At 57.2% G+C, this 22431-nt stretch overlaps 1 protein-coding gene across 4 annotated transcripts in view; it reads right to left on the reverse strand.

The window, feature by feature from the left end:
- GRM4 (glutamate metabotropic receptor 4) overlaps positions 1-22431 on the reverse strand; it is a 127103-nt gene that overhangs the window by 23492 nt on the left and 81180 nt on the right. For all 4 annotated transcript variants that reach the window (XM_004717237.4, XM_045292816.1, XM_045292815.1 and 1 more), the window contains 3 exons: positions 14014-14149; positions 10314-10468; positions 6868-7008 (listed from right to left, as the gene is read on the reverse strand). In XM_004717237.4, the coding sequence (XP_004717294.1) occupies positions 6868-7008; positions 10314-10468; positions 14014-14149 (432 nt within the window). The remainder of the gene's footprint in view (positions 1-6867; positions 7009-10313; positions 10469-14013; positions 14150-22431) is intronic.

Consider the following 22431-nt stretch of genomic DNA (forward strand, 5'->3'; position numbering starts at 1 on the left):
CACGCAGCAAATTTCACCCCTTGGGCACATTTCCAAGGAGTTGGACAAGATTCCGCGGGAAACCTTCCCCCACCATCCGCCGTCCTGCCCCGCCGAGGGAGCCGTCTGGTGCCTCTGGCATCTGGACAGAACTCCTAGCTCCCCCAAGAACCAGCGGATCACATGGCCAGATCAAGTAACCCCCCTCTCCTTGAGCCTCAGCTTTCTCCGAAGTAAACCGGGGACAATGAACCTTAGCTGGAGGGGTCAGGGAGTCCCTAGGCTCAGCTGCTAATCAAAAGTTTGGGGACTAGAGACACCTTGGGAAAGGCCTGGTGATCTACTTCTTAATAACCAGCCATTGGCCCCTAGGGAGCCCAGTCCCGCTCTGACCGGTGGGACTGTCGGGACTTGGGACTGACCTGACGGTCTACCTGTGGTTCTGAGGGTTGTGAAGGGATGGACAGCCTGCAGGTGTGAGCGCCCCCGCTGGTGCCGGCCTTGTGTGTAGACATTATCAGGGGCCTCCTTTCTGCTCTCCCCCTGACACATGCCTAACTCCCTGCCCCCTGAGGTCTCGGCTCAGCTCTGAAACCTGGCTGGAGGAGGCAGGAGGCTCGCTCCCCTCTGCCCTGCTGGAGGGCACATTCCACCAGGCCGCCCCCCAGGAGTGGACGAGGATGGGAACGCTGTCACTCGGCTTCCTGGTGGCATGTGGGCCCCCCTTCCCTGGACCCCCACTGGAGGGTGACCATCATCCCCAGCACCTCCCTGAGACACTAGGTCTTTGAGACGCTCCTGGAGTCCCGCTCCCCAGGTTGGACTCGACCGCTCCCCAGAGAAGTCCTGCATTCCCAGAAGTCCTTCTTCCAACCCTCGCCTTTCCTGTCGGGAGCATCGCTAAGCAATGCACCCCACCTCCTCCTCCCAAGTCTCTCCTCCCAAACTCAGCCTCAGTTCTAGGCCAGCTCCTGCCCCGGCCAGCACTGGGGCAGAGGCCTCTGGGGGAGGGTGAGTGATTGTGGCACCCGCCCTCCTCCCTCCCGGCCATGACGTCGGTTCTGACTCATCACAAGCCAGCATAAGCCTTCCGAGGCCTGCAAACCTCCACGGGAGCAGACAGTCTCGTCTTCCTCTGGAGGAGCAGCTGGTGGCTCCAAACTTGACCCTGCAGTCGGCAGCCCAATGCGCAACCGCGAAAACCCTCTGGGCCAGTTCCACTCTATCACCCGGGTGGCTATGAGTCGGACATGTCCCAAAGGAACCGACAAGAACAGCCAACACCCTCACGGGACTCCTGAGTCCCTGAGAGGCCGAGCCCCAGAATATGTCCCCTGATGTCCACAGAGCCAGTTTCCAGACAAGCCAGGACCCGGATGAGACCGGCCGGGCTGCCCTACTGGCTCGCTGGGTGAGTCTGGACAAGCAGCTCAGCAGTTCTGAGCTTCGGCTCCCTCGTCTGAAGGGCCCTGGGCCACAGGACCCCGAAAGAAGAATACTGCCTGGCGGCACCTGATCCCCTCCCTCCCTCTCAGCGGGCACCCGGCTGTCTCTCCTTGACCAGAGAGGATTGGGGTGTGAGGAGGGGGGATGGTGCTGGGGGCCTGTGTCAAGGCTAAATGCAGCTAAGCTGCCCATGCCCCTTCTAACAACGCCCCCTCTCCTCTGCCCCCCATCGCTCAGCCAGCATCTCCTCTGCCCCCCTCCTCGCTCCAGCATCTATTGCCCCCCCTCCCGGGTTAGAATGGGCCTTCCCCTGACACAGAAGCAGGCAGTCAATCCACCTGTTTTCAAAAACAAACGAGAGAAAGGCCTCCCCTGCCTTCACTTCTCTGGCAGCCAGCATCCCTGCCTCTGTTCTGGGCACAGCAAAACTCCTCGCTGCCCGTCAACTCGGCTCCCGGCTGTTTGCGCCACCGCTCCTAGGAGACGGCTCTCATTCAGGTCAGGGCGACCTTCACAAGGCGAGACCCCGTGCTGGGTCCCAGTCCTCCTCTGTCTTGGCCCAGACCAGCGGGTGACAGTGCCCACCCCTCTCTGCTCTACCACACCCTCTTGCTCACGGTCCCTCCTTTCTCCCTGGCAGCTCCTCTCCGCTCCCCTGCTGCTTCCTCCTCTGTTGGGGCTCCATCTCGGACCTCTCCTGCTCTCTAACTAACCATACTCACTCGCTTGGCAATCCCCGCCAGTCCCCTCCAAGTACTGATGACTCCCCTTCTACACGGTCCCAGCCCCTGCTCCACGCCTGATGGGTGTCTCGCATGCCACGTGTCCTGACCCAGACTGCTGGCCTCTCCCCAGACTGCAGCCTGCCCGGCGGGTGCCAGTCCCACCCGCCTCCTTGCAGTCATCTGATTTTCTCGCATCCAGCTGAGTGGCGTCACAAGGGGGTGGGGCGGGGATGTGCACGAGCAGAGGGCAGGCCACACCAGTTGACACGCTCAAAGAGTCTACAGAACGCTTGTGCAGGATTTCAGTAGAAGTGTATGGTTTTTTAAAAATTAAAATGCCCGTTTTACAAAAGCATTCTTTGTCGGCCCAGCTTAACCTGTACGATAATAGTACTCCCGAGGCTCAAACTCTAGACGAATGGAAACTTCTCTTTTGGGGTTTTTGATTTCAACCTTCTAAAGAGCTCCTGGAAGAGTTACCGTCTGGGAAACCCACAGGGGCAGGAATGCTTGACGGCAGTGAGTTTTGGTCTTCTCTTGTTTTTTTCATGAGCTCCTGACAGAGCCATGATTATTACCCCTTTACAATGAATGACGCTTCCAATAGAGTGGCTCCGACTGGATGCGATGTAAGCCTGCACTGTTTGTTTGTTTGTTTGTTTGTTTGTTTGTATGACTGCTAATTTTGTAGTTCAAACCCACCCACCACCTCTCGGGAGACAGATGAGGCTGTCTACTCCCGTAAAGAGTTACTTGGAAACCCACAGGGGCCGTTCCACCCTGTCCTGCGGGGCTGCTGTGAGTCTGAATCGTCTCAGTGGCAGTGATATTGGGTTTGAAGGATGTTTTCTGTTTTGTTTTGTGTTTAATGTTGTCGCCTGGAGTTTTAACCACAATATTGTGGTAAGTAGTATTTGTAAACCGGCACCAATAAATGGAGCCGTCATTAAAGGAAAAGAAGAAGAAGAAGGTTAAAGGGCTTCCACTCAATTTCATCATGTTGTCATTCAATGTGGAAGGATTTCACAAAGCAATGCTGTTGCTAGTGTTCATGTACAGTGAACCCTCGCCACTTCACGCTTCGACTTCCGCGGCTTCACTCTATCGCGGTTTTTGCGTAACAGCGCATGCTCTGTCACGACTGCCACTGATTGGCTCATACTGTACACGCTTCTGTCTGCATCACTACGTATCGGAGCTACGTATCAGATGCATTTTTGCTTTTGTACAGTGTACTGTAATTGTTTGTGATTTTTAAGAGATTTTATCTAAGCCCTATGATGGCTCCTAAACGAGCTGCTTCTTCGAAGCCCTCTGACAATAAAAATAAGCGCCAGAGGAAGATGCTCACCATCCAGGAAGAGGTCAAACTTTTGGATATGATCAAAGATGGCAAGAAAATCGTGGAGGTTGCACGCCATTTCGACTTGAATGAGTCTTCCGTTCACTCCTCCATCCGTAAAGAGGAAAAAAACATCCGTGCTACAGCTACTTTCACTTTCAACAAGGAAGCAAAGCGCATCGTGACAAGTCGTAATAAGTTCATAGTAAAAACGGAGTCTGTCCTAGCCGTTTGGATCAATGACAGGTGCAAGAAAAACATTCCGTTGGATTCGATAGTCATCTGGGAGAAGGCAAGGCAGCTCTATCAGCGTTTTACAGCGGACAAACCTCAACCAGAATCCTCTTCTGCATACTGTAAACTAGATGCCATAAATAATATAATAAATAATAAATGATCATTGTAACGTCCAAAATGTTTTACTGTATTTTCCCTTTTTCGTTTAATAAATTGGGTAATACGAGTGTAATGGTGACTAAAGGGTGTTTTTTCATGTCCTCTATGCTCTAACTACGAAAATATTTGATTTACAAATAAGGAATCCTACTTCGTGGAATTTCATTTATCACGGTAGGGTCTAGAACCGATTAACCGCGATAAACGAGGGTTCACTGTACTCTACAAAATATTACCTGCAAGTATATTGCAATGATGTGTGTCACCTGTAGTTTCATGATTAAAGTGTATAACGAACATCAAAATTGATAATAAGCAAAGGTTCTGTATGGTCTGGTATGGGAGGAGGTCCCTGAGGGTGGGAGGGGGGTGACCCCTGATGCTGGGTGGCACCCACCCACTGGTCCTTCTTTCACCTTCTGTTGCACCCTCTGCATCTTACTACAAAATCTGCACCACTGTAAAATCCTGTTAAGTATCAGCCTCTTTGTCACCTCCTCGGCCGCCATCAGCTCCGCCAAGATTAGAGCAGAGCCTCCTAGCTGGTCTCCCACTTCGACCCCTGCCCCACAGACTCCACTCCAGGCAGCAGCCAGAGTGATCCTGTTAGAACAGAAATCGGATCACGTCAATCCTCTTTCAAAATCCAGCAGTGGTCTTCGCTCTCAGTCTGCAGAACGGACCAAATCCTTACAAATGGACTGAAAGGCCCCTGCGAGCTAACGCCCCTCCCACCTCTAAGACCTCAGCTTCTACCTGTTGCTCACTTGGCTTCTACCCAACGGCCTCCTCGCTCTTTCCCAGGTCTACCAGGCATGAGCCCACCGCAGGGCCTTTGCACACGCTGTGCCCTCTACCCAGAGCGCTCGCTGCATGGCTTGCTCCCGACTGCCTTCAGCCCTCCCTCGTTAAAACACAACCCCTTAGCTTCCCAGCGTATCCCAGCAGCTTCCCTCCTGGAAGCCTGGATCTGATCTCTGACCTCACTGTTCCTGTTGTGCCCACTCGGGCAGCTAGTGGCACAGACTGCCCTGGCCTCACCACCATACACCACCTTGTTGGCAAGGTCACACTGTCTCCCACCTGCAGAGGGCGCTCCCCCGGGCAGGTCTGAGTGCTCGCTGAGTCCCACCTGGGGCTGGGCACATGGTCAGCCTTTGGTAAATGCCAACTGATTTCCTGGTGGAACAGTGGGAAGTGACATGCAGGGGAAGGTCTAGCGCTCCTCTGGCCCTGTGTGGCCGATGGTCTGAACAAATATGAGTGCCCCTAATGGGTGGCACAGCCTGGCACATACCGAAAACCAAACCCATTGTCATTGAGCCAGTTCCAGCAAATCATGGCCCCGGTTTCTGAGGCTGTAAATCTTCACAGGAACAGACAGCCTCGCCTTTCTCCCTCAGAGCAGCTGGTGGGTGTGAACTGCCAACCTTGCAAATTAGCAATCTGATGCCTACCTGACAATGCCACCAGAGGTCCTTGGCACATAGTCCCTGCCATCTGGCTGATTCCAACTCATATCGCCCTATAAGGCCCTGTGGCGCCCAAGACAGAAACTCCTCACAGGAGCGGGCCGCCTCACCTTTCCCCTATGGAGTGGCTGGTGGTTTCCATACTGTTGACCTTGCCGGTGGCAGCCCAGCGCTTTAACCACTATGCTATGGGGCTTCCCTTGTTTCCCCAGGGGAGGGGCTCGCTTAGGGCTCCTCCGGGGATGTGGCAGGGAGTACCCCTCAAAGGCCAGGACAGGGCAGACAGGGTCCTGGAACTGGGACATCAGCACCCCTGAGGCAGGACATCTCCCCGCCAGAGGGCTTGGTCTGAAATCCCAGCTTTTCCACTTGTGCCCTGGAGATGAAATGTAAAACACCAGGCTCGAGATGGGCATGCAGCACGGACGGCACAAATGCCTGCTCGCCGTTCCCGTTCTGCCACTGGTGTGCCTGCTGTTCGCCCCGCAGCTGTGAGGCGGGCCCTACGGCGGCGGCGTCTGATGGGTCTGACTGCAGGCTACCAAGATGGCTGCGCTAGGGGCTCTGGTGCAGAGCTCCGTCCAGGGACCAAAGCATGCCCCACCACCTCCATGGGTGCGGACGCAGGCTCCTTTACTTACCTCCCCGGAGCCTCTGTTTTCCCATCTGTAAATGGTCCACACTCCCCAAGCATGACTCCTTGTCGATCCACTCAGGGCTTCGTTCAAAGGTGACCTTTCCAGACCCAGCCACTCAGGAGCCAGCTGTCCCTCCTCACACACACACACACACACACACACACACACACACACACACACACCTGCTTTCCTGCAGTCCACAGTCCACCTATTTCTCTTGTTTATTGTGTCTTCCCATTAGAAGGAAAACCCCAGAGACCCGTGATCTCTCCGCTCTACCCACTGTGCTGAGAACCGAGCCGGAACCTCGGGGTGCGTGAAGAGGGGACCCAGAGGGAGGGATTAGCGTGGTTTCTGTAAGGCACGGGCCGGTGGGGGCCCTCCCTGGTGTGAAGGTGAAGCCCAAGGCGTTTAGAGGCCGAGGCACCTGCCAGGGTCCCAGGAGTCCGTCTGGGGACAGTAAGCATCACTGAGGCTCTGCCTCCCAAGGTACCAGAGTGGTTTCCAAGACGACTTCCCACCAAACGCCTCTCAATAAGGCCCTAGAATGGACCTGCCGCGCCCCTCAGGGCTTGCCCCCCCTTAAAGCCCGCCCCAGCCTCCTAGCACCCCCACCAGGCGCGGGCCCCCCTCTTGCTTCTACAGCCCCTCACACTCTCCGCCGTGGGCCCCTTGAGGCTGTAATCTTTCGGGAGCAGAAAGCCAGGTCCTTTCTCCCGTGGAAACAGCCTACACCTTTTATTTTGCCCTTACTCCGCTCTTTCTAGCTTCACCCCTACACCCCCAGCCCCTTAAGGTCCCAACCTTCAGGCCTAGTCCCCTAGGGTCCCCACCCATCAGGCCCCACCCCGCCCCGCGCGCATGCTCACTGGTGCACTTCTTGACGTGGCCGCCCTTCTTGAGCGCGTGGCGGCTCAGCTTGCAGTGGAAGTTGTCCTCCCAGAACTCCGCAAACCAGATGTTGCGCCGGTTGTTGTCCAGCGTGCGGCTGGTGAAGTAGCGGTCGAAGCCTGGCGGAAGATGAAGACAGACGGCTGGGCCTCGGCCCCCGCCCCCCACTCCCCAGCACACCCCTTCCCATTCTCTGAAGACCCCCCCAAAGTGGGTCGATGTATTTCATTCCAAATGAAAAGAGCTGTCTTAAGCCCACATGGAAGTAGCACACCAACATGTGTGATCATGAAGGGCCAAAGGGACCAGGCTTTAAACACCAAAGGTGGGGAGGGGGAATCATATCCTCGTCAATGAGGGTGGCGCGTGATGGAGACCCAATGCCCATCTCTAGACAACTGGACATACCTTGCAGAGGGGTAGTGGGGAGATGAGTCACTTAGGGTTCAGTATAGCAATAATGAAGCCCACAACCTTCCTCTGGTTCTTGAACGCTTCCTCCCCGCAACTACCAGGACCCCAATTCTGCCTTGCAGACCTGGTTAGACCAGATGATGCACAGCGGTACAGATGGGAATCAGAAACGCAGGGAATCTAGGACAGAGGAACCTCTCAGGACCAGGGGTGACAGTGGCGATACCAGGAGGGAAAGGGGATGTAGTAGGGGGGAATGGATCACAGGGAGCTACGTGTGGCCTCCTCTCTGGGGGACGGGCAGCGGAGGGGTGGTGAAGGGAGACGCCGGACAGTGTAATATAAGATACAATAATAATTTATAAATTATTAAGGGCGCATGGGGGAGAGGAGAGGAGGAAGGGAAGGGGAGGGGGGAAAAAAGGAAAATTAGCGGGTTCCGGGAACCCAAGAGGCAAGCGAATTTTGGGAATGATGAGGGCAACAAATGTATAGATGTGCTTTACACGATTGATCTATGTATTGTGATGAATTGTATGAGCCCCAATAAATTGATTAAAAAAAAAGAAAAGAAAAGAGCTGTCTTGCGACCCAGGGGAACATGTGTAATCTAAAAAATGGTTGCTTTTCCGAAAGGGCAGTTCACCGCTGAGGATGTACTCTTAGCCACCAAGCAATGGTTCTGGTGGGGGGCCACCCTGGGGTCCTGAGATTAGGGCAGGGCCTCATGGCTGCCCAAACCTGGGAGCTTTGCTCTGGTTCTGGCGAGGAGACCGGGCCGGAGAGGCTAGGGGGTCACATCTTCCTCTTCCAGGGCAGAGTCTACCCACCAGGGGACAGACTCAGTCCATGTGCTTGCAGGACTCCCCAGCCCTGCTCTCAGCAGAACAGGCTGTCCCCCAGGGCTGCGGGCAGGCGGAAGGCCCGCTGCCTCCTCCCTTGTGCCAGACTGAAGCAGCAACTGTTGCGTGCCGTGCCGTGGACACAAATGACTGAGGTGCTCGGGCAGGGATGGCGGGACTGGTGAGTTCTCTGCTCAAGCTGATTCGCACTGGTAGTCACCCCACAGGCTGGGCTAGAACTGCCCCCGTGGGTTTCTGAGACTGTAAAGTTTCCCGGAAGCAAGGAGCCTCATCTTTCTCCTGTGGAGCAGCGGTGGTTTCGAACTGCCGACCTCCACCTTAGTAGCCCCACTCATAACCAATAGGCCACCAGGGCTCCTTCACAGAGTCCAAGTCGGGGTAACGTGACCGTTCCCCAGAGCTGCAGAGAGCAAGGCTGGCGCGGGGTGGGGGATTAGTCGAGGGCGGATGCTTCGATGCGCTGTTGACACTTGTCACGACCATCCAGTGGATCCTGAACACAGCGGCCCTGTAGGGCAAGGTGGAACCGCCCCTGTGGGTTTCCAAGGCTGGAACAGAAGTAGAAAGCATTCTCTTGCTCCCTCGGAACAGCTAGTGGTTCTGAACCGCCGGTCTCAAAGTTTAGCCGTCTAACGTGTGAACACTACACCCCCAGAGTTCCCCCACTCCACCTCCAGGGGCTCGGAAAACCCTTGGCCCTGGAGTCTCTCCTGCGCCTTCTGGGATGTTAGACAGCGGCAGCATCTTCTCTCGGTTCCTTCTCCCCAGCTGGGACCACCCAAAGGTCTCCGGACATTGCCGAAGAATGTACCCTGGAAGGCCAAGTCTCCCCCACTTGAGCACCCCTGCCAGAAGGGCTTCTCTGAGATGCCTGGGCGTGCGGGGGGCTAGACAATGGGCTGCTGGCCTCGAGGCTGGACACTCAAATCCATCAGCCACTTCTCAGGAGAAAGGGGAGGCTGTTCCCGAAAAGACTGAGAGCCTTGGAAACCCTCAAATTCACTGCCATCCTTTCACATTGCGCCCCCCTGCCCCCACCCCCGTGTCTCTGGAGGTGCTGGGGAGCCTCCTTGCAACGTCTATAAGAGGCCTGGCATCAGACAGTGTGAGACATGGCAAAATCATAATAGTTTATAAATTATCAAGGGTTTGTGGGAGGGGCGGGGAGGGAAGGGAAAAAATGAGGCGCTGATACCAAGGGCTCAAGTAGAAAGCAAATGTTTTGAGAAGGATGAGGGCAACAAATGTACAAATGTGCTTGACACAATGGATGGATGGACGGATTGTGATAAGAGTTATACGAGCCCCCAATAAAATGATTTTTTTTAAAAAGAGGCCTGGCATTGGTGGACACCTGTAAGCCACAGCCAGTGTGATGTGCTGATTGTGGCTTGTAGCCGAGAGGCGCCGTGTGGAAACTTCCACCACCTGCACCCCATCCACCCGGGAGTGAGCAGACAACGCTAGTACATGGCCTTGAGCAAGCCCCTCTTTTTCCCGGGCCTCATTCTCTCCCCGTCCAGCCCCAGCAGCGGGGGTCCAGTAAGCAGGGAGAGAGCAGGGGTAGGGAAGGCGCCAGGAGCCTCCCGGGTGGTGAGGACAGACAGGTCCCTGCCAAACCAGGCCACTATCTAGAACTGCCTGCCTTGCTCCCACACAGTTCCCATCCGAGTCTGCTTCTGCCCCGAGTGACCAGAGTCCCCTCCTGAGATGAAGGGATCTAGGGCAGGGCAAGCCCAACCGCAAACCCATCTGAGGGGCTCCCTGTCCATGCTGGCCCTGCGGGGAGGCTGCTCCCCACTGCACAGCCTGATGGTGGCTCCCAGCAGGGCTCCAGGCAGGCTGAGCCCTCTAGCCTCTTCTGCCCCCAGTGGGAGGAGGGCTTCGATGACGGGTGCAGGAGAAGCCCCCTGTACACACACCCTCTTCTCCCACAGGCAGCATGGCTGCGAAGGGCTGGATCTGGATCCGAACCCCAGCCCCCTCGGAGCAGAAGAGCCCTGGGCCTACAAGGAGGGAGGGAGGGAGGGAGGGAGCACTGTGGGAAGGTGAAGAGCCAGAGAGAGGGGATGGCGCCTGCCGGGGGCGGACGATGCGGCAGAGCAGTGGGGCCGTGGGGCGAGGGCAGTGGGCCCTCTGAGGCCTACCTCTCACGGACATCCTCTTGGGAAGGATGGTGACGGCGCCCTCGGCCACCTCCTCCAGGCGCAGCACGGGTGCGATCTTGGATCCCCAGCTGTCTGAGCCCATCCAGAAGAAGTGGCCTGTCTGGTTAGCTTTTCGAGCGGCCTCCAACACGCGCCTGTGGGCACACACGCCAGCCCAGCCGTGTCTGTCCGTACCGCCCCACCCTGCCTGCACCCCAACTGCCCCAGCCCACACTGTCCCCTTCACAGCCCATGGCCGCACGCACCGTGGCCCACAGCTGTTCAGAACCCAAACCAATGGTGCCCACACTGGCCCACAGACACATGGCTAGCCCCCTCTACCTACCCCTCCCCTGGTCCCATCAGTTCAGTGCTTTCCCCAGACCCGTCCCTGTTCCCGGGGCCACACCTCCCCCATGTTGGATTGGGGTCCCAGAACCATGTCTGCCCAGCCCCCGTCTCCTCGGGCTCCCACCAGCTAAGCCCACCTCCGCATCTCTGAGTTCTTCTCACCCCTCTGGCCATCCGTGCACACACAGTCCTGTGCACCTTCACCTCTCCGCCCTCAGCCCCTGCCAGGCCCCTCCCACCGGTACCCGCTCACCCACCCCTCCTGTGCCACAAGTCCAGGTCCTTCTGAGAGCTGCCCCCCACACCCTGCAGGACCCCAGCCCAGCCCAGGACCCCAGGGCCCAGCCCAGAGCCCACAGGGGTGCTCAACCAGCACTGACTACATGCCCCTCAAAGACAGCTCATTGGAGGGGGGACTTAGGGAAGGGGTACACTCCCTCCACCCCAGCTCCTTCTAAGGAAAGAGGAACACGCACAGCAGAGGCAAGTGACTTGCCCAAGGTCACACAGCGGGTGAGAGGCAGGACCCGCCAGCCCCGTCCCACCAGAGAGCATTAGGAGCAGATACCAGGGCCTAGAGCAGTGATTCTCAACCTTTCTAATGCCGCGACCCTTTCATACAGCTCCTCATGTGGTGGTGACCCCCCGACCATAAAATTATTTCGTTGCTACTTCATCACTGTCATTTTGTTACTGGCATGAATCTGGCGACCCCTGTGAAAGGATCGGTCGGCCCCCAAAGGGGTCTCGACCCACCGGTTGAGAACCGCTGGTCTAGAGGTAGACAGCTGGTGCAGGAAGGCCTCCAGAAGAAACCAATGGCCCCCAAGCTGTGGCTGGGCCACGCTGAGCTAGGCTTGCTGTCTACCATGGCCCCACCCCGCCCCTCCCCCCCCATCCACCAGCTGCCGACACTTCCCGGGCTCCTTCACCTGCTGCACACACGCCCCTCCACAGGTCACCACTAATGGTGACCACAGGTGACCGCTGGGGCTGCTCTCAGAACCCACACCCGCATCTCTATTAAGACCCGGCTGCATCGGCCAGCCCGATGACCAGGGCACCCAGCCCGCCGCCCCTGCAAAGTCACCTGGGTCTATTTTTACCTTGATTTGTTTCTGAAAATGCGCACGGTTCTCCAGAGATGACCCCCGCTCCTCCCTTGTACTCTTCCTGCAGCCTGCTCAGAGTCCAGCCCAGGGCCCTCCACACCCTCGCCTCTTCGCTGGGACGAGGGCCCCAACACTGCACCCCAGACTCTGGGCCTGGGGGCGCCAAGTCCTCCCCCTTTGAAGCCTCTGACACACACACCCCCACCTCTGTCTGAGGGCGTGGGAGCGTGCTATCATTCCCACTGGGCAGGATGGAAAATCCGAGGTCTTCTGGCCTCATGCCATCGGCTCACCTGCTCTGAGCAGAGAAGGTGCTGTCTATATTCAGATTCTGGTGGCTGGAAGACACCACGCCCCTCCCTCAGGCTCCCCCTGTCCCATCCCACACTGTCAGTCCTCAGCTTCCACCCACCTTCCCTCGCTGCTCCTACCCAGGAATCTTTGTGGGGGGGGGGGGGGAATCCAGGGCTCCTCCCTCGTCCTCACCCTCGCCACCCCTAACCAATCAGTCCCCACGGCCTGTGTCCACCTTCTCAGCCATGCCCCTTTGAACCACCACCTAGTGCTCCCTCACCATCTCTTGCCTCACGTGGGCGGTCTCAGGGTCTGGCTTCCTGCCTCCCACCCCTCCATCATCTGCCCTTCCCTCAGCTGAGGGCATGTAGGGCACGCAGTGGCCCTGGGGAGCCTGGCCCACGGCTGCGCGAAGCCGGGAAGGCTGTGGATCCTGTTAGGGAAAGCTGGAGACCTGACACTGATGAAGAATCCTGGCTGAACGGAAGCTGGCCCTCGAGGACAATAAGCAAGGGCCGGGGACAAATCTAGGTGGGGTATGGGGACCGGTAATGTCAGGCTTTGGACATTAGCCAGGGACTGAGACTGGGGTCTGAGGTGAAGAATAAACACTCAGATTGGACCATCGCCTGCCCCGGCCCTGGATGACCGATGGGCAGTGGAACAGCCAGTCGGAATTCAAGGACTCCATAGGGCTCCCAGGAGCCCTGCCGCTGCAGTGCATGCTGGGCCCCTGAGCAGGAAGTCAGCAGTTGAAGCCCACTAGCCTCTCTGCGAGAGAAAGATGAGGCTGTCTGCTCCCATAAAGATTTATCGTCCTGGCTAGTCGACTCTGTCCTGTACCGTCCTGGCCAGTTAGTCTGCTTGGCGGCAGGGGGCTTGGTTTGAGTGTGGTGTGTGAGGCTTACAGGGGTCCGGAGCTGACTCTCTGCTCAGGTCTGAAGATGTCAGAGGACTCGGAGAACTTCGCCTCCCTGGCCTGAGGCACCCTCTTTACAAGGGTCTCTCTGGCTTTTGAGAGCTTAGTGATCAGCTAGAACTCATGCCCTGCCCACCTCCAGGTCCCTGGCAACATGCCTAGGGAGAGCGGCCCTGCTGCCTACAGCCGAGGCTAGTGGGAAGGAGGGCCGGATCAGAACCCACGTGTTCCAGCCTGTGGTAGACTCTGTCACCAATCTGAGACTTAAGAGTGAATGGGGTGGAGTTTAGCCTGTTAATCAGGTCGCAGCTTGATGACCTCATTTGGTGGCACTAAGGCAATAAATAGCTGCCTGCGGGACATTCCTGTTGACAAGAGACACGGAGCTAGGCTGATGGCAGCCAGAGCCCTGGAGCTGGAGGAGCCACACGGAGACCCACACCAGCGCTAAGAAGCTTCCACCGCCACTGGATCCGTAAGGCTTTCCACCCACTGGCCTGTGATCTTCCTGTATTCAGCGGCATTGCATGTGTTGCGTGAGTCTGAAGAGGACTTTACAGACTGGTACTGGACAAATGGGTTAATATTGGACTTATGGACTTGATCTGGACTGGGCTGGGATGTTTTCTTAATGTACAATTACTCTTTATGTAAAGCTCTTTCCTATAGACATGAGTGTCTATGAATTTGTTTCTCTAGTCTACCCAGACCGACACATAGCCCAAGCCCATGCCCGTAACTGCCCCCTGCCGCTCCCCATGGAGGCTTTGTGCTCATCATTTGGGCTGTGGAATGAAGGCAGGAGACAGGGAGAAGCGACAGGAGGGTGCCCCACTAATCGGAGGTAGCGTCGCCCCAGCCCGAAGGGACTCTCATCTCACATTCTCACCAAACTGGCCCCTCTGGACCCCAAGGTGGGATCAGGCTAGTCCAGGGAAGTCTCCCATGACCAAGGCTTATGCCACACTTGGTACCCACCGCCCTCAGTCCCCACCCCCAGCCCGTGGCCACTGGCTGCCCTCACCTGATGTCATCCTCGTTGGCAAAGATGATGACCGCTCTGGCGTTCGAGGTTTCCAGGAGGCGCCTGATGATCTTGTCAAACTCACCGGACTTGGGCTCCCGAGGGATCTTCACCGACTGGGCGATGCATACGCCCCCTGTGGGAGAGGCACCCGTCAGCAAGGGCGGTGGGGACTGCAGGCTCGCTTGGGCACTTTCTCTCTCCCCCAGAGAGCAGGGCTGGGGGCCGTCCAACCCCCTGCCTGGCCCCCAGCCACAGTGCAAAAAACGCAGCTCCACCGGGTACCAGACACATTCCTGATCCGGGGCCCAAAGTGAGCTGCTGCTAAGGAGGTCCCAGCATAGCTCTTTGCAGCCAGGTGGCTTGGGTATAAATCTTGATTCTACCGCTGGCTGCTGTGTGACCTGGGGCCAGGGACTGAACCTCTCTGTTCCTCAAATACATCATCTGTAAAGCGGAGGTAATGCCATCACCTTCAGAGTGGCCATGACAAGTGAGCTCGCTGGGCTGTCTGTCAGTCACCCTGAGTGCCGGCCACTGATCTCTACCCACCAGGGACTCAGTCCGGGGCATTTTGCAGCCCCACTCCCCAGTCCCACCCCTTCTACAACTTTTCAGGATCTCAGCGGCGCGGGTGGTGTTTCCAGCTGTGAGGTGCATTCTTGCCCTGATGGATGCTGGATGTGGAAATCCTGGGGTGCACACAATGTTAAGGAGCCCTGGTGGCGTTGCCTGGCTAACGGCAAGGTCTGAGGTTCGAACCCACCAGCCGCACCTTAGGAGAAAGGGGAGACTGCGTGCTTTTGTAGTTTTTCCCTCTCGGATCCTCTAAGAAGCAGCTCTACTGTCCTTTTGGCTGCTATGAGCCGGAATCAACAGTGGGTGTGACTGCAGGAAATACAGCAGGGAATTAATTACATTGTAACCACGAGTCCTCTCTGGGTTTTAACTTGACAAGCCTTTGTGGCTCAATGTCAAACCGAGTTCATCAAGCTAGGTTTGAGAACCTGCCCATGACATACGATTGTGCAAAGCCTGGGCAAATGGCGTCCTGTCTCTGAACCTTAGTGCCCCTGTGTGCCAAGAAGAGAAAGTGGAGCAGCAGCGGGCCCTGTTGCCTGCACCGGCAGAGATCATGCCCGCCCGTGAACTGGCAAGCACACAATGGAGACTTCATTGACGTAAAAATAAATAAGTAAAAACAAGAGAGTCCATGCATACAAACACAACACCTGGCACCTGGTAAGCGCCCGGGTGTCGGTTATTTTTATCGTAACCCCCTCAGAAGGATTCGAGGAGGAAGGCAAACTGCCCGCCCTGGGCTCTTAGTGGCCTCTTCCCTGAGCCCAGCCTGGGAAGAAGGGGCATACAGGGCTGCCCCCTGGTGCCCAGCTCCCAGGCAGCAGCTCTGCAAACCGCCTCTAGTGAGCACCCAGCCCTCCCCCAGGCCCCTTGCCAAGCTCCCCAGGGCCCAGCATGCACCGGGGCAGTGACACTCCAGCCTCCCTACCTCCTTCTTCCTGATCAGATTCCCAGCTGGAAGCCGGATTCTTATGGGAGGGCTTCTGGGTGGCACAGTCTGAAAGCTCGGTGGGAATCCGGGGAGGGCCCTCGAGAGGCTCGAATCACCCCCACTTCTCTGACACATCTTTCGCACTTCCTTCCCTGCTGAATTCTGGGGAAGGGGACAGAGACCAGGACCTGCCTGCCTCATGAGCTCATCCCCTGCAAAAAGCCCACCTCTGCCGTCTGCGCCCACCCACAGGCTGCAGGCGCCATCCAAAGAGCCTCTGAAATCAGCTTTGATGAGACCCCCCCAATCACCCAGCTGCTCCTCTTCCCACCCACCCCCAATATGTCACCCATCACTGGCTTCAGCCCACCCCCTGGGTACCAGCTTGCCCATCCCTCGCCGGCCCCTCTTCAGTCTGCCCAGTTCCCAGCCCACCCAGTGGGAACCCAGGGAGGAGCGATTAGAGGGTGGGAGTCCGGGTCTGCGCCCTGAGCTCAAACCCGCGCTCCGCCACAAACTCGCAGAGTGACCTCTGGCTCTGCGCGTCTCCTGGCTTGCCTCAGTTTCCCCATCTGTACTAAGGGAGGAAACTACCCTGTGATGTGGTGCCGCAGAAATGCCCGGCATGTAGTCCAGGGATTTGCTCACTCGATCCTCATCGTCCGTGAGACAGGTCCTACTTGCACCCCCATCTCGCAGGTGGGAAAACTGAGGCAAACAGGAGACAGCACTGACCTGAAGATGCACGGTCAAGGCACAGTGAAGCCAGGGTTCAAACCCAGGCTGTGAGGCTGAAGCACAGGGACCCTCACATCACTGTGGCCCGGTCCCAGCCTCAGGTGTGTCTCTCTTGAGCGGCTGGGCAGCTGGGCCGGGGCCACATGTGTGTTGCAATCTCACTGGAAGCCACGGTGCCGAAGCATTTTCAGGCGGCTGTTTCTGTCATTGGCTGCATTTGAGGAATGCGGAAGAGTGGGACCCTCATGGGGCCCCCGGTACCCGGGTGAGAGTTTACGGAAAAGTGTGCAGGGTTGCCCTTCATGCAGATAAACCCTCCGTGGTGGCATGGCACCCTCTTCCCGGCCCACTGGGTCCTGAACAAGGACCTGTGGGGACCCAGTCAACGTCAAGTCAGCCACTGGACACCCCATGGCCCCTCGGTCCAGTGAGTGGGCCTGGGCTTAATGAGGGACAGATGCCTCACCCGGCAGCCCCCCGGCGGAAAGGGTCAGCACCCGGCCTCACTCCGGGTTAGGAAAGGTGGGTTGGGCCCAGCCAACTCAAGGCAAGGGGGTGCAAGTAAGCATTGAGCCAAGTCTAGGCGGGCAGGAGGTGCACGGAGGCAGGGAAAGAAGCACTTCCAGTGTAACGGGCTCCACTATCCAGCAGGGTTATGTCACACCTACTACTGGGTCCAGGACCACACGCACATACACACACACAGCCCCCTCATTCTCTGCAGCAGGCAAAGCAGCCACAGCCCTTCTGTCCCAGTCCAGACTACCTCCCACCGCTCAATCCCTGCCACATCCATCCAGACGGGCCTCACCCTGGCAGTCCCACCTAAGACACCCAAGAAGAGCCAAGCCCTGGAGGAGGGCGTGGGCACCAGGGGGTCCCAGGGAAGGGAGAGAAGGAGGGACAGAGGCAGGCTTCCCGGGCAGGGCGAGGACTCCTTCCAGCCCCTGGTCGCAGGAGAGCTGGCGGGAGCCAGCCTGCACCCAGAGCCCTGGCCGTGCCTTAATGGTAGCTGGGCAGGCACTCAGCTCCCAGCAAACCTCTCCATATGGTTCCTTTCCCGTCAGAAAGTGGGCCAATTGCAACATTTCTCCCCAATCTGGGGAGACAGATGGACACGAGGAGGAGGCTGGAGGGGGGTAAGGATGAGCCACCTGGTTTCAGGAGGGAGGAGGAGGGACAGGGAGCAGGCCAGTGGGGGGGGAGCAGGGCGGGGGGCATGTAGAGGGAGGCAGGGGAGGGACGTTAATTGTTCTGGAAGAGGGCGACACTGTTCGGTTAAGTAATATTTACGGGTGATGCTCCCTCTAAGAGGTCCCGCTGGGCACCCGGGGATGTCTGATGCGCCTCGTTTGCCAGTAGCAGGAGAAGGTGACCTCCGCCCTGTCAGCAGAAATCTCAGTGAGTCACAGGGACCAGGGAGGCAGCCATGGGCTGAGCAGGGTTTGAACCCGGGGGAAGGAGAGGGGGGCAGTGGGGGGGGGGATGAGGGGCACAGGGCTGCAGGGGGCTTTGGAAGGCAAGTATGTGTGGCTCAACCAGTCAGGGAGCATTTGTGGGGGTCTGTGCAAGCTGGTTAGTGGGGTCTGCACATTGCCCAAGAGCCGTTCATCAGCGGACAGTCTCACCTGCCGCTCTGCCACCTGCAGATGAGAGGACGGAGCCCCAGGGAGGCTGAGGGCACCGGCTGGCTTGAAGCCAGGCTGTCGGGCTCTCGCTGCTGCCTCACGACGCAGGCCACCTGGGAGAGCGACCAGGTAGTGGAGTGGGGGAACAAGCAGGTCCTGTGAGCACAGCACCTGCCTGTCTCCTGACGCCCCATGGTCTCATTTCGCTGCTGAGGGCCGCCACCCACCACACAGACGCGGCGTGCTGGTCACTCTGGCCCCCTGGGATGCCCCTCTCCACTGTCTCACACACCTCGGAGACCCCGAGGTGTGGGGCTGCAGTCTGGGCCTGTGCCCAAAGCCACTCTCGGTTGAGAAGGGGAAGGCTCAGGCCACTGACCAACACCTCCTGCAGCTCCCTTTACGCGAGTTTCCTCCAACTGATAAACCGTGGCTCGGCAGCAGGCCTCAGACACAAAAGGGCCGGACCCTCTCCTGCAGCCCCCACTGTGTGGGTGGGCTGGGGCACACACTTGAACGCAGGTGCACGCACCCGTGTATGTGCACACACAACACCTTCCACCCCACCCCCAGTCTCTCATCTAACAGAATAAGAGTCCCAGTGCCCATGCGGATAATGAACAAAAGTCCCCATAGCCCTCCTGGACGAGCCCATGCCCCATCTCTGGGCAGAGATGCAGCTTATAGACCCAGAAGCAGGGAAGGGCGGAAAGGAGTCTGGAATTCCTGTCCCAAGGGCCCTGGGCCCTCCCTGGTCCCCCACAGTGAGCCCCTCACACCCCAGCTTCCCAGCCCTGGCCACCCTGGCCAAGTTGGGAGGCCAGGCAGGGAGCCACAGCCCCTTGCCAAGAACAGCCGAGACAGCCGAGCTGGAAGGACCGCAGAGGCCTCCGGGCCAAAACTGAGCTCAGCAAGCCAGAGCGGGGCTATGCCTGGCCCAGGGTCACCCAGCAGCAGGCCGAATCCCTCCAGATGAGCCAGGCCAGCCCATGGCAGCCCCTGCTTTGTCACAGCAAGCAGAGCAGAGGCACAGCTGCCGAACCCTGCAGTGAGTATAGTGGCCTCTCACGCCTCCTCGCTCCTGGCTCCCAGCTCCCAGCAGCCATGCCCACGTGCCCACCTAAGCCTTCACTCCGCCCTGAAGTGGGTTCCCAGCTCCTCCCCAAGCTGTGGCACCCATCTGAGCCTGCCCCAGCTCCAGAACATTCCCTCCACTCTGTGCCATCCCACCTGCCAACTGACCTGCCTGCAGTCCCATCCCTCAGCCCCTACCCCCCCCCCAACCCCGCCTCTATAAGTGGGACATTGATCGCACACACACAGATAAACTGCCACCCAGCATGCCCAGGAGGGGTGGGTGCACCACCTCTTCGACACCCACTGGGCTGCCCCTCGCCTCCCAGCCCTCTGGCCCCTGAGATGCGCCCACCTCCTTTGCTGCAGCTCAGACCCTTGAGCCACCCCCTACCCCACCTCCAGGCACCCGCCCTACCATGAACCTGGCACAGAGGCTCCACTCCCAAAGCCTGACCTCGGCTTCCTGTCGCATAGTGTGGTCTCTGTGCCCTCAACTCAGCCCACACGGTGGCATCTCTTTAACAAAACCACCGGGAAAGGAAAGTGGGGAAATGTCAATGCTTTGTGGGTAACTGTTCCCGGTGGTCCCCAGGCCCAGGGCCAGCTGAGATGTCTGTGTCAGCACCGGCCGCCAACAGTGCTCCCCACGCACAGGGGCATCACTAGGGTTAGGGTTCCCCAAGAAAGTAACTTGTGTCAACCCCCAACCCCTACACCTCCTCCCACCCTGGACTACCCTCTACCAGAGCCTTCTACTCACGGCCCTGCCTGATTCCTACTCACATTGACACCCCCGCCCCCATACAGGGTGTCCAAGACCGTGGGTCTTTATGGGAGCAGACAGCTTCCTCTTCCAAAGAGCAAGTGGTGGATTTGGACTGCAGACCTGGTGGTTAGCAGCCCCAGGGCTCCTTACAGAATCCTTAGCAATGCCTCTGATCAAGCTCAGCTGTAGAATAAGATGCGAGGGATGAGTTACGCAGACTCTGCACAGACATACTGCTTCTTGGATTGTCTGAACAAACTCCAACTCACCTCCGTGGAGTCAAGGCCGCCTCGTGGCGACCCTGCAGGGCAGGGTAGAACTGCCCCCATGGGTCTCCAAAAGTAACTGTTCATGGGAAAGCCTCATCTTTCCCCCAAAGAGCCTCTGTGGCTTCAAAGTGCTGGCCTCGTGGTTAGCAGTTGTGAAAGGTGTCAGTCCCTGTGAGCCTGTCAAGCAGACCGTAGCTTGATGACCTCATTTGGAGACACTAAGGAGATCAATAGCTCACTGGAGGCAGGACACACGCTCACTCCCTGCGAGACATTCCTGTTGAGAAGACACACGGAGCTACGCTAGAGTCCTGGAGCTGGAGGAAACACATGGAGACCCCTGCCACCACTCAGATGGTTCCACTGCCACTGGATCCACAAGACTTTCCACCCACCGGCCTGTGATCTTCCTGCCCATGGTGTGTGGCGTGAATCTGTAGAGGCATCTAGCGATTGGTATCGGACATGTGGGCTAATATCGGACTGATGGACTTGATCTAGACTGGGTGGGATGTTTTCTCAGTATTCAATTGCACTTGTATATAAAGCTCTTTCTTATACACATATGAGTCCCCGTGGATTTGTTTCTCTAGTCTACCCCTATCAACACAGCAGCCCAGTGCCGCCGAGGGCCCTGCAGATTATATGAATACTCATAACTAAACTGTTGTGTAAAATCTTTCCACATTAAACGATAACGTTATTAGTTCCATTAGTAACTGAACAGAATGCTTTCTCCCTTCCATTTATTTTCATTGCCATTTCATTCTCAACAAAGTTATCGAGTTAGGTTCACAATCATGCGCGGAAGACACCAGACATTTGACAAAACCTTTTAAAAACACGGGCACACTCATACACGCTCATACACGTTCATACACGCTCGTACACGCTCATACATGCTCATGCACACTCATACACGCTCATACACACTCGTACATGCTCATACATGCTCGTACACGTTCATACGTGCCCATACATGCTCATACACACTCATACACACTCATACATGTTCATACACGCTTGTACACGCTCATACATGCTCATACACACTCATACATGTTCATACATGCTCGTACACACTCATACATGCTCATGCACACTCATACACGCTCATACACATTCATACACGCTCGTACACTCATACATGCTCATACACACTCATGCATGTTCATACATGCTCATACACACTCATACACGTTCATACATGCTCATACACGCTCATGCACACTCATACATGCTTATACACGCTTATACACATTCATACATGTTCATACACACTCATACACACGCAAAGCCATCGAGTCGACTCTGGCTCATCAGGACCCTGCAGGACAGGCTAGAACCGCCTCTGTGGCTTTCCAAGATGGTCACTCTTTAAAGGGAGTCAACAGCCTCCTCTTTCTCCAGAGGCGTGGCTGGTGGTCAAACTGCTGGCCTTGCGGTTCGCAGCCGAACTTGTCACCTTTGCCACCAGGGCTCCCTCAAGCTCGGGCAGTGGCAACCAGCACAGCATGTGCTTGTCATGTGAGTCCAAGTGTCATTGTCACTGAGTGGGAACTACAGCCCTGACCAGCGCTCATGAGAAGACCGGCACAGAGCGCTACCTTTGCAGGTGTACTCATACCTGTAAGCTGGCCTTCCAAAAAATGGTTTTCGTGGTTATAGCGAAGTAATGGAATATTTTTTTCTTCAAAAGATAGGTATCTGCTGTAACAGCACGCCAACAATATACAGTCATTCTAGTGTCACCCCAACCCTTGACAATGCCTCTGGGTACAGTGTGCACCCCAAGCCTTCCCAAGGTTGACACACCTGGGGCCGGCTCGGCCTGTGTGCTTGCTCATTCATTCATTCATTTGCTCACTCATTCACTCAGTCACTTGAAAGTACCCTGCTGGGCACCCGGCTGCAGCTGGCTCTTAGCAGATGGTAGTGAGCGCCCTCCTCAGCCCTCCTGCTCTCTGCTGCTCCCCAACAGCAGCGGGTCAGGTCCACAAGCGGGGTGCGGTTTTACACAGTGGGGTGCAGCCCCGAGGCGGAGACAGGCACTGCTGCCCTGCGGAGATTCAGAAATTGTGAAAACATTTTGTAACTTCCACCCTGAAGCAAGGGTCTTGCTGCTGAAATGCAGTGGTTTGTTCTGTGCTCCACTGCCTGGGGGTCTTTGCTGCCTCCCTGTCACCCAGCACCCCGTGGAGTAGGGAAGGGTGGAGCAGTGGTGGGACCCAGACATGGGACCCTTCAGGCTCTAAAGGACAATCAGGGAGGGCCACCCTGATGTTCCCTACAGCCCACACTATGCCCAGGACTCTCCCCACCCACCCCTCTCCCCATAGGCTGGCTCTCCCCACCCCACTCCTCTAACAACATCCTCCCACCACTGTCCCGTGGGTCCCCGAATCCCGTGTCATGAGGGCAGATGTC

The sequence above is a fragment of the Echinops telfairi genome, unplaced genomic scaffold (assembly GCF_000313985.2).
Source record: "Echinops telfairi isolate 266 unplaced genomic scaffold, ASM31398v2 ScPeMD7_655;HRSCAF=1070, whole genome shotgun sequence".
Lineage (NCBI taxonomy): Eukaryota > Metazoa > Chordata > Mammalia > Afrosoricida > Tenrecidae > Echinops > Echinops telfairi.